General features: G+C 37.3%; 1 protein-coding gene across 4 annotated transcripts in view; it reads left to right on the forward strand.

Moving 5' to 3' along the window:
• Window positions 1–5,486: 5,486 nt before the first annotated feature.
• The window catches only part of cfap91 (cilia and flagella associated protein 91), a 34,103-nt gene continuing 26,487 nt past the window's right edge, over window positions 5,487–13,102 (forward strand). For all 4 annotated transcript variants that reach the window (XR_010897155.1, XM_067410455.1, XM_067410456.1 and 1 more), the window contains exons 1-3: window positions 5,487–5,921; window positions 6,081–6,157; window positions 9,756–9,913. Coding sequence is in view for 3 of the 4 variants with exons in the window: in XM_067410455.1 (XP_067266556.1) it covers window positions 5,705–5,921; window positions 6,081–6,157; window positions 9,756–9,913 (452 nt within the window). In the remaining variant the exon portion in view is untranslated. The remainder of the gene's footprint in view (window positions 5,922–6,080; window positions 6,158–9,755; window positions 9,914–13,102) is intronic.

Genomic DNA, 13,102 nt, shown 5'->3' on the forward strand with positions numbered 1-13,102 from the left:
GACAGAGACTAATAAGGGAAAACACAGGGTATATATACAAGGCAAACAAAGGGAGAAACTAACTAGACACACCTCAAACGAGGACTCTAATCAAACCAGTAACCAAGGAAACAAACAAGGACAGGACTAATTAACAACCTAGAATACAACTAAGAAACACAGTCTACAACACAACAGGCAAATAGATAAAAAACAAACTATAAACAGATATACCCTGACACGCGTGGCTGATGCAGCTTTATTTTGGCATTGACAGTGTTGCTAAATAAACACAAAATTCTGAGAATGAGGATGTGAAGAATATAACGTGACTTGTTGTTATCTTGTATTTACAGTAATTATAACATGGCGTGAATGCAGAATAAAACTCAGAAAGATATGATGAATTGTTTTTGTAAATTTGACTCTTCATATAGGTTACATCATATAGAGACTGTATAAATGTATGATTCAAATTTTTCCAAAGGTCTACCATCTCAGGCCTACAAACTGTAGATACCAACACTATGCTTTAAACTTCTTAGGCATTACAAACTATTGGTTCATGTAGATGCACAACTGATAAGTTTTCTGAGACAAAGCAACCTCTGAGTAATAAAAGTTTCCTCTGGGCATGAAACATAAATGTATATTAGTGCTGTCAAATCGATTTATCGAGATTATTCTGTGTGTATATGACCCAACCCCCCAGCCCCCAACATACACACACATATATTATAAACACAAACTTTTATGTTAGATGTGACTAATAGTGATAAATCGATTTGACAGCCCTACAAGCTATTAATAGGCTACACAAGTAAAAGAAAAAGGGACATTTGAGTTCAAATTACAAAATGGTTTCAATGAGTTTTGGCAACCTCTGTTGACAAGCAACTGGCATTGCAAGCTCTGTTTTTTTTTTAAGACTGATGTATTACCCCTCTTTGGGCGTCTGGTTTTAGACCACAGTAATTTGTTAGTTTGGTGTAAGCCCTCCTTTTGTGGCCAATACAGCATCAATTCATCTTGGGAATGACAGATACACGTCCTTCACAGTGGGATTCTGAGCCATTCCTCTTCCAGAACAGCGGCAGGTCACTATGTGATGCTGGTGGAGAAAAACGTTTTTTTGACTTGCTCCTCCAAAATTCCCCCAAAGTGGCTCAGCAATACTCAGATCTGGTGACTGTGCAGGCCATGTGAGATGTTCTACTTCTCTTTCATGTTCATCAAACCATTCAGTCACGCTGTGTGTATTGGTGCATTATCATTCTGATACACAGCATCCACTTGAGGGCACAATGTTTGAACCATTAGGTGCACATGGTCCTCCAGAATGGTTCGGTAGTCCTTGGCAGTGATGCGGCCATTAAGCACAGTAGGGAATATTTCAGTCCAAACCATCACTGATCCACCTTTGTTCTTCACTCTGGGCAGCAACAGTGTTAAGCCTCTTTGGGGCTTCTTCACACCGTAACTCCAACGGATGTGAGAAAGACGGACTCATCATAGAACATTACGTTTCACATTGTCTACAGCCAAAGATTTGCACTGTTGGCATCAATGAAACTGACATTTGGCATTGGCACATGTGACCAAAGGATTGGCTATAGCAGCCCAGCCATGAATATTGACCCTGTGGAGCTCCTGACGAACATTTTTGGTTGAAACAGGAGAGTCAAGGTGTGCATTAAAAGGTTAGTTCACCCAAAAGTGAAAATTCTGTCATTAATTACTCACCCTTGTGCCGTTCCACACCGGTAAGACCTTCGTTAATCTTTCCGATATTTTGGTTTAAATCCAATGGCTCAGTGAGGCCTCCATAGCCAGCAATGACATTTCCTCTCTCAAGATCCATTAATGTACTAAAAACATATTTAAATCAGTTCATGGGAGTACAGTGGTTCATTATTACAAAACAACGAGAATATTTTTGGTGTGCCAAAAAAAAAAAAAACCTTACATTCGAGTGATGGCTGATTTCAAAATACTACTTCAGGAAGCAAATCATGATTCAGATCGCGTGTCAAACCGCCAAACTGCTGAAATCACGTGACTTTGGAGCTCCAAACTGCGGATTCGACACACTGATTCATTATGCTCCGAAGCTTCCTGAAGCAGTGTTTTGAAATTGGCCATCACTATGTAAGTCGTTATTTAGTTGTTTTTTTTTTTGGCACACCAAAAATATTCTTGTCGCTTTATAATATTAATATTGAACCACTGTACTCACATGAACTAGTGTTGTCAAAAGTACCTACTTCGGTACCTATCGGTACTGAAATTTTAAAAATGTGACGCTTTGAGAGCTGTTGAGCGCTTTCTTAAACATCTCTGATTGGCCATTGTGTTGACGCGCTCATCAGATATGCCTGTGATTGGCTACAATGATCAACGCATGGGAGCATTTGAAAGCACACGGAAGTGTTTGAATTTGAAAGTGTTTTGAAAGTGGGAGCACGAGCGATTGAAAGCAGGTGTCTAACAGTGGACCGATCCGCGATAGACGCCTGCTTTCAAACACTCCCGTGTGTATATGTGTAAGCGCTTAGTGAAAAGATTAATTGATGACTATTTTACAGCATTGATCATTGAAGCCTATCACAGACATATCCGATGAGCCGTAAAAACAACGGCCAATCAGAGATGTTTACGAATCCACTCAACAGCGCTCAAAGCATCACATTTTTTAAATTTCAGTACCGACTAGGTACCGAAGTCGGTACTTTTGACAACACTAACATGAACTGATTTAAATATGTTTTTAGTACCTTTATAGATCTTGAGAGAGGAAATGTCATTGCTCCCTATGCAAGGCTCACAGAGCCATCGGATTTCAACAAAAATATCTCAATTTGTGTTCCGAAGATGAACGAAGGTCTTACGGGTGTGGAACGGGATGAAGGGAAGTAATAAATGACAGAATTTTCATTTTTGGGCGAACTAACCCTTTAATTCTGCAGTGAGTTGAGCAGCTGTCATTTTAAGGTTCTTGGATACAATCCCGATTAGTACCTGGACATCCCTTACAGACAGCTTCCTCTTGCATCGACTGCTCGTTCTACATGGTGGTAAGCCAGCATTACCCTGGTTACTGTGGCTCTGGATACACCACAAAGACTTGCTGTCCTGGTCACAGATGAGCCAGAGAGACACGCACCAACATTTTGTCTCTTTTGAACTCTGATATGTCTTGCATTATGTTGTGTGTATTGCAATATTTTATGTACAGCTGTGCTATTGCTCTGATGATTCAATCGTTCTTACTAATGGAATATCAAATCAGTGAAGATTGGCCACGAGGCCGTGCATATATACAGTCATAAACTCTCCAACACTATAATGGCCAGTGTTTCAGTTTCATTGTCCAACCATTGTATATTAGGGTACAAAGGGGCTAAAGGCGCCGTGGGGCAAAAGGCACCTTTTATTTTATTTTCTTCTAAACCACTAGATGACACAAAAACTTGCCGCAGCACTTTCCTAAACAAGTTTTTCAAAATGTACATGCAAATTTGTCTGATCCTTGACGCGATCGCGGGCAGCAACGCAAAGTTGATTCTGAGATAGTTTGATCTAATATTTCATGTTTTTAAAAATGTTGTTGATTTAAAGGGTTAGTTCACCCAAAAATGAAAATTCTGTCATTTATTACTCACCCTCATGCTGTTCCACACCCGTAAGACCTTCATTAATCTTCGGAACACAAATTAAGATATTTTAGTTCAAATCCGATGGCTCCGTGAGGCCTTCTTAGGGAGTAATGTCACTCCCTCTGTCAAGATCCATAAAGGTACTAAAAACATCTAAATCAGTTCATATGCATACAGTCGTTTAATATTAAAATTATAATGCGACGAGAATATTTTTGGTGCGCCAAAAAAAACAAAATAACGATTTATTTAGTGATGGCCGATTTCAAAACACTGCTTCAGGAAGCATCGGAGCACAGTGAATCAGTGTGTCGAATCTGCAGTTCGGAGCGCCAAAGTCACGTGATTTCAGCCGTTTGGCGGGTTTGAATCGCGATCCTATTCATGATTCGATACACTGATTCATAACGCTTCGATGCTTCCTGAAGCAGTGTTTTTGAAATCGGTCATCACTAAATAAGTCGTTTTTTTGTTTTTTGGCGCACCAAAAATATTTATAATATTAATTTTGAACAACTGTACTCACATAAACTAATTTAAATGTGTTTTAGTACCTTTATGGATCTTGACAGAGGAAGTGACATTACTCCATATGAAGGCCTCACTGAGCCATTGGATTTCAACTAAAATATATTACTTTGTGTTCCGAAGATTAATGAAGGTCTTACGGGTGTGGAACGGCATGAGGGTGAGTAATAAATGACATTATTTTCATTTTTGGGTGAACTAACCCTTTAAATAACAAATAAGAATCCATTAATGTTTGTATTTTCAGACAAAGGTCTTCTTAATGATTTTCAGTTTTGTCCAAGGTAATTCAAGCAGCAGTTTTTCCATAACGGAAGAGTATGTAAAAGTATGGTATTTGGGGTAAAAAGCGCCCCTGCTGTTGGGGCAAAAGGCACAATAATTAACATGATAATGAATAGCTGGCTGACTTTTCCATTTCTTGACATGACATAGTTAGATTCACATAGCAAATATCATCAAATTGGGTATCCATCTTTGAAATAATACCCATATTTATAATGAAACAATCATATTTTAAAATATATTAGGCTAATCATATCATTTATTGTTACTACTGTAAATCTATATTAAATAGGCTATTATGGGATCTCCTTCAATGCTTTAAGAATCTTTACTTTTTAAAATAATTTTGTTTCTGTATTTTTAAAATCTATTTTTATATTTCATATATACATATATATATATATATATATATATATATATATATATATATATATATATATATATATATATATATATATATATATATATCACATAGGTCTATTTAATGACAATATATTTACTGAACAAATATTAATTATTTTATTTATCAAAATAAACAGAAAATAGTACAAACTTTGCTAAAGTTATTCTAGTCATTATTAAAAACACATTATTTTAGCTACAAATACTTTTAGCTATTTTGATAGCTAAAAGTATTAGTATCAATACTGTGTGCCTTTTACCCCATGTGTGGCCCCCCTCACCACCTCACACATTTATAAGATTTTTAAACAAAATTGACCACTTTATGATTTTTTTTTTTTTTTCACACAAAATATGTTGCTCCATCAATGTCCAATACAAACATATATATTTTTCCTGCAATCATATACTTTGAGAGTAGTGAAAAGCACAATTTTTCTTAAGGTGTGCCTTTAGCCCCGTTGTACCCTATGAAAATGGGATATAGAAAATTTTGATAGTTTGTAATTTTAAGTTTAAAATGCTGTAAAAAATATTTCCAAATATTTTTATAATCATCATTAAATAATGTTAAATGATCTAACAACTTTAAATTGATATTGTTCAGTAAGGCAATGGTCATGATCTTTACTAGGAACTCAAAAGGCAGCGAATACCATTTAAGAGTGGGATAGCCTATTCAATTTACCTTCCAGTATCTCTGTAAGTGCATGATAACAGTACAGTTGGACTCCAATAGTTCAAGTCTACATCCAAGTGTCTATATAAAGCGTCCATCGAATGAATAAAAAGGAGTTCATCATTCATCAGACCGGAAAAACAACAAACAGTTATTTACATACTAGGGTTTTGACATGAATATGTCGTGGTGGGTTTGTATCGACTGCCCCCTAGCGGTGTTTAGCGGCAGTGACGTGATGTTTACGATCTCCATGGTGACCATTACCAAAAATCTCTTAACAAATAAACACACACAAGCAGACATGAGCGTCTCTGTCACACGCGCATTTCAGAAGAAAAATGAGGGCAGAAGAGGCTTCAGACAACAAAGGACATATGATTATTTGTACGGTGAGTCACGTCTGAATTAGAAAAAAAAAAATATATATATAAAAAAATATAAAAAAAATATAAATATATTTTAGAATATAATAGATATGGCTATTATTAGAGAGTATTGCGCCGTTTGTCATAAAAAGTTGAACTGTGGATGACGGTGCTTGTTTTTAGATCCAGTATATACATTGTCAACTGATGTGGATCACGCCAGGGAAAACCTCCGAGCGCAGGCCTCACTGGATCGACTGGTAAGATGAGACAGTAGGATAAAAAAAGATAATGTAAAAGAAAATGTAGTATAGTTTAAACTTATATTAACTCCGAGCTGATCTTTAGAGCCCCTTTTTCCCCCAACCAACTCAGTGAAGTAGGCTACATGAAGTAGGCTACATGTAATTTCATATTTATTTCTGTTACCTTTGAAATAAAGTGTCGAATGTACGTTACTGACTAACATTTATGGTGAAAACATACTTCAATTCTATTGAAACTTGAATAACTTGTTTTTAAATACCCTCTATATATGTAATTATACATTTGTAATGATGAAACTGCAATTAACTTTAATATTGAAAAACACTATAGTTAAAATTATCAAGTTGTACATGTGCTTTATTGTCAACACATCAAAATAAGTGTACTTCTTTAAAGCATAACAATGATTATTAAAAAAATTATTTCAAAATGTTTTTTAAAGTAAAACTTTTAAATTGACATTAGTGCACTTATTAAATAACAATAGCATTAGTTAAAGGGTTAGTTCACCCAAAACTGAAAACAATGTAATTTATTACTCCCATTCATGCCATTCCACACTGATAAGACCTTTGTTAATCTTCAGAGTGCAAATTGAGATATTTTTGTCGAAATACGATGGCTCAGTGAGGCCTGCATAGGGAGCAATGACATTTCCTCTCTCAAGATCCATTAATGTACTAAAAACATATTTAAATCCATTCATGAGAGTACAGTGGTTCAATATTATTGTTATAAAGAGACGAAAATATTTTTGGCGCACCAAAAAACCCCCAAAATAACTTATTTAGTGATGGCCGATTTCAAAACACTGCTTCAGGAAGCTTCAGAGCGTTATAAATCTTTTGTGTCGAATCAGCGATTCGGAGCGCCAAAGTCACGTGATTTCAGCAGTTTGGCGGTTTGACACACGATCCGAATCATGATTCGATACGCTGATTCATAATGCTCCGAAGCTTCCTGAAGCAGTGTTTTGAAATCGGCCATCACTAAATAAGTCGTTATTTATTTATTTATTTTTTTGAAGCACCAAAAATATTCTCGTCGCTTTATAATATTAATATAGAACCACTGTACTCACATGAGCTGATTTAAATATGTTTTTAATACCTTTATGGATTTTGAGAGAGGAAATGTCACTGCTGGCTATGCAGGCCTCACTGAGCCATCAGATTTCAACAAAAATATCTTAATTTGTGTTCCGAAGAAGGTCTTACGGGTGTGGAACGGCATGAAGGTAAGTAATAAATGACAGAATTTTCATTTTTGGGTGAACTAACTCTTTAATTATCATTAGAATAAATATGATAAATGGAACAGGATAAATTGTTGTATAAAAAAAAGAGCAAAATTCTGTTAGGTTGGCAAAGTGGTAAAATGCTGCAAGTCTGAACTGCTGAATTATTTTAGGTTATCGAAATAAATGAAAAAAATGGAAGACCCTGCAGAGACTGAAGTGGTTATTTTGAGTTATTACAGGTCTCTCTGGAATACTTGACAAGAGAATACTTGACTTCTGATACAATACCTGATTGGTCAATCAATCGCAACATTATTATGTGGTCACATAATTAAATATAATGGCCACTAAACAGTAGGCTGCATTTGTCCCTGGCAGCCAGTTTCCTATACTGTGCTAGTTTATGTCGCTTTCTTCTTACACAATTTCTCAAATTAACTAAAATCAATATTCCAGGTCCAGATATTTACTTATTTATTATACTTTTTATTTACTTATTTACTTATTTGTCTTGTATTAAAGCTGCAGTAGGGAGTTTTTAGAAAATGTTGACTTAGCCTGAAAATTTGAACAAGCACAACTTACAGGTCACTCCCCCTTGCTCTATGCTGCGCTACAGCCCTCCCTCCACAGCTCCTCCCCCATCACAACGGAGCCTGCCGTGAACGCGCAGGCTAGTAAGCAAGCAGGGCCACCGATGACGGCAGATAAACAGTTATGGCACATTCACTGGTACGGACGAAACATCAACAATATGATTTACATTGACTATGGCCTGCCCATACTTTGACTACAAACTTGGTCCTCAAAACATTACGTATTTTGCAATACATGTAATGTAACTATATGACGTTGCACTATTGCTATAAGTAATAAATAGCTAGTAAGATAATATAATGGTAACTAACGTTACAGTATGCAAGTAATTATTCTATCGATATGTAATGCTAAATAAGGTTTGCTAGTACATTATTTCAGCAACATGACAAGCCAGTGAATTAGTAGGTTTCAATAGTTGCTTTGCACAGTGCGTGACATTTTATCTGTATGTTATGCGGCTAGAGTTTTGACACTGAGTCAGTGGGCTCCGGCGAGGAATTCACACCCATAGCGACTTCGAGGAGTCAACGGGCGGGGAGAAGAGGAAGCCGTGGTGTGCGGGGAGCATCAGGCGGGGGACGGGCAGGCCTGTTTTTAAATTATCTTAGTTGTGTAGTTCTTAAAAAATGAAACAAATCAAGCAGGGATACTTACTTGTCAAGCAGAAATGTGGCTAACTCTGCATCTGTTTTTAATCCTTTCAGGACACGTAGCTCCCTCCACCTCGAAAAAGCCGCTCCGATATTTACCCTCGTTTTATTTCAGGCTCTATCTAATTCTTTCTTTTTGGCTTTTTTGTCATCGTCATCTGTCTTTTTCCGTTTACCCGTCTTTATTTTATGAGCAGGTGCCACTCGAGGAATTGGCAGTTTGGATTGTTTGTCCGGCATAAGCAAAGCTGCAGCACACCGGTAATCTTGAATTTGAACGCCTGTACACGCTGTGCATGAGAGGAGTGTGATCAGCGCGCACGCAAGCTTAATTGACACTGCTAAGACACTCCTCCTGGCTCTGAGTGACTGTTTCTTACCAGAAGCGGTGCATTTCTGCTAATGGCAATAGGACCAGAAGAGCTTGATTTTTTTCACAGATTATCCTTCTCATATTCTACTGTCAGGACATAATGACAGGTTTAACAAATATGTAAAAAATACATTTTTACAAAAGTTACCTACTGCAGCTTTAAGCGTTCAGGATAATGTACAGCCAGTCATTATCACATTATGATTTCTATATAGGGAACTCTGGCCAAATTCCTATGACTCTTCTTCTCTAAGTTCTCTTTTTCTCATGCTCTGCATAATATCGTCAAGATTGTAAGCATGGATTAGGGAACACATTAAAATGTATTTGGTATTAATGGCACGCATGAACGTAAAGAGCTTACAAGATTTGCTAAGCTCTAATTGTAGTTCATTGAGAATGACTGTTTACTTAGGAAATCTGAAATAACATTCACATTTTTGCTTCATTCTTAATACATCAGAAACCTTGAACATTCTGTAACAAAACATTCTGTAACTTTCAGAACTAAACATCCTTCCTAAAAAAAATAAATTTACTGAAAGTGAACTTGTTCTGTACTTCTGCTACTTCTGCTCTCTGTTTCATTCTAAGGGTCAGAGAAAGAGTGGAAAATGGTCATAAAACTGACTGGTGTTGTGCAAAAAACATAAGTGTGCTAAAAAAAATGATATGACCTGTGATGTGTCCCTTTAAGAGTCCAAATAATTTTTTTTTTTTTCTATTAGCGGAAGGTCCCAGAGTTTGACTCCATGTTTAGTAATCTTCCACACCACCCCCGTTATACATTACGCCTTGAATCCACTGATCCTGTGCCTGCATTCATTGACCGGCGTTGGCGGGGCTACGCTGAGCAGAGGAGGCAGGCCCTGCAGCAACTGACAGGGTAAAATTCACCAGATCCCCACTCTGAACACCATTTTAAGACAATAGTACTTTGTAAATATTATAATAGATGGGTAAAACACCCCAAAACATGCCTAGGACACATTTCACCTTAAAGGGTTAGTTCACCCAAAAATGAAAATTCTGTCATTTATTACTCACCCTTATGTCCTTCCACACCCGTAAGATCTTCGTTCATCTTTGGAACACAAATCAAGCTATTTTTGATGAAATCCGACGGCTAAAGCCTGGCTCACACTACAGGAGTTTTAGGCCGATTTATGCCAGATTTTCTCCTCCTGAGAATCGGAGAAAAAATCTTGTCGAGGACCTTGATCGGCTCCGATGTTCGCCGCAGATTTTCTGGTAATGATAAGATTGAATCTTGCACCTCCCGATCTGCTCTCACACAAATTGGGGCCGCCCTGAACATATCAAACATGTTTGATATTTAGGATTTTAAATCGGGAAGATTACGTCAGTACTTTAACAACAGCCAATGAGAGAAGAGAGCGCTTTTGAAATTGCGACTGCGAAACCAGCTGCTATATAAGTCTGTTGGACAGTGGAGATGGTGGAACTGTGCGTTGAAGTGTTGCAACAACACAACTCCTTGAATAACACGTCTTCAAAAACATGACACAACCGTACGGACAAAGAGAAAAGCTGAGAGGAAATCACTATGGTTTTGAACATACCGGGTGAGTGTAGAAAGCTGCTAGCAAATGTAAACATACCTGTTTATGTCAATGACAAATATGTTTACATCCGCGTCCCAATTAAATCATGTGAGGTGCTCTTCTGGGTATGATAATCTTAATAATATCCTGTAGTGTGTGCTGTGCTACAAATTTCAAAACTTGTAGTGTGTGCATGTTTGAGAGTTGTGAGAATAAAATCTGTAAAGATTCTCCTTATGTGTGTGCTGCAACCAGATTTCATATTCGGTTAGGATATAAAAACTCCTCTAGTGTGAGGTCAGCTTAAGAGAGGCCTGCATTGCAAGCAAGACAATTAACACTTTCAATGCCCAGAAAGCTACTAAAGACGGATTTAAAACAGTTAATGTGACTACAGTGGTTCAACCTTAAAGGAACACTAGGCAATATGAAAATAGGCTCATTTTCCAATTCTCCTAGAGTTAAATAGTTGAGTTTTACCATTTTCGAATCCATTCAGCTGATCTCCGGGTCTGGGGGTACCACTTTTAGCATAGCTTAGCATAGTTCATTGAATCTGATGAGACCAATAGCATCTTGCTCAAAATGACCAAAGAGTTTTGATAGTTTTCCTATTTAAAACTTGACTCTTCTGTAGTTACGTTGTGTACTAAGACTGACGGAAATACGTCTTTAGTAGCTTTCTGGGCATCTGAAAGTGTTAACTGTCTTGCTGGCAATTTTATCAAAAATTTGAATTTGTGTTCCGATGTGGAACGACATGAGGGTGAGTAATTAATGACAGCATTTTTGAGTGAACTAACCCTTTGAAATCAAAAGGAAAAAATACATTTTGTGACATATTGCATTTTTTAACCACATTTCCCTAACAAATTTTCCACCAAATGATTTGGCTGTTTTATTTATTTATTGGAGTTACAGTATTTCTTCTTTATTGTTTGTGGATTCTTTTTGGGATATTTTAAATCTGTTTTCTTGCACTGCTTGCAATTTATATACACTACTGTTCAAATGCTTAGGGGCCGGTTTGATTTTTTTTTTTTAATGCTTTTGAAAGGAGTCCTCTTATGCTCTGCACCAAGGCTAATAAAAATTCAGTAAAACAGTAATATTGTGAAATATTATTACAATATAAAATATATAGGTCTATTTTAAAATGTAAAAGGTGGCAGAAGCCATTACTCCATTTACTCCAATCTTTATGTTATTACTGTCTCTTTTTATAAATTTACTGCAAACTTAATGAATAAAAGTATTAAAGGGGTCCTATTATGCTTATTTAAATTTTCAACTTTCTTTAATCAGCTGACCAATCTGTCACATCCACTCTCAGTCACCAGCTCAGTCACTCTCTCAGCACTACATTTCCCAGCATCCCTCCTGATCCACACCTATACTCTGTCAGCCATCATCACCAGCCCATGAGGCCCATGAGTTCCCCTGTGAATGTTTTTGCTGGGGTTAGGGCCTTGAATTTGAGTAGATAAATTAATAAATAAAACAAGAACAGCAACAAATAATGATTAATGTTATTGAATTTACTACAAATGCAGTTAAAAAACTTGAATATAGCACTTTTGTCACATAGAAACGTTAAACCGATAAAGCACTGATTTTCATGCCGTTAAGTAAATTTAATGCTATTAAATTCTGTCATGATTTACTCACATTCATGTCGTTCCAAACCTGTATGACTTTCTCTCTTCTGTAAAACACAAAAGAAGATATTCTGAAGAATGTTGTCAACCAAACCATTTTGGTTAGGCTACCCTTGACTCCAATTATTTTCTTTTTTATGTTACACAGAAAAAAAGTAATTCATGTTTGTAATGACATTTAGGGTGAGTAAATTATGACATTTTGGATTGAACTACCCCTTTAAAACAATAACATTTTTAAAGGGTTAACACCTAATTTATGTAAGACACTGATATCTTTCATGATGAAACAACATTTTACTTAAAGGTGGTTGTGTTGACTAGCTTGTAGTAGTGTGTATTGGCGTTTTCCAATTTACCTCGTCATGTCTTTACATGGCTGCGGCTGTTTTTTTTTAGCTATATTTACAGATTTCTTGAGAGCTTTGTTCCCCAATATGCAACATAGCCAGCCCCAGAGTCTCGTCCCGTCATGGCCGCCATTCCAGAGTCTCGTCCCGTCCCGTCATGACCACCAAGCCAGAGTCTCATCTCGTCATGGCCACCATTTTAGAGTCTCGTCCCGTCATGGCCGCCATTCCAGAGTCTTGTTCTGTCATGGCCGCCGTGCCTGATCCCTCAGCCAAGATGGCCACCAAACCTCAGCCCTCAGCCTGAATGGCCGCCAAATCTGAGCCCTCAGCCAAAATGACCACCACTGCGCCCATGAACACAGAACACAGTGCTCGCTCCAATCCCAGAGAGCATTGCAGTGCCCCATTCGCACTAGCATTAGTGTGTATCTGGGCCACACACACTGCGGCTCCAGCCCATGAATCCACCTTAGAGTTCTCCTCAGCCCACGAGCCCACT

The sequence above is a fragment of the Chanodichthys erythropterus genome, chromosome 14 (assembly GCF_024489055.1).
Source record: "Chanodichthys erythropterus isolate Z2021 chromosome 14, ASM2448905v1, whole genome shotgun sequence".
Classification (NCBI taxonomy): Eukaryota; Metazoa; Chordata; class Actinopteri; order Cypriniformes; family Xenocyprididae; genus Chanodichthys; species Chanodichthys erythropterus.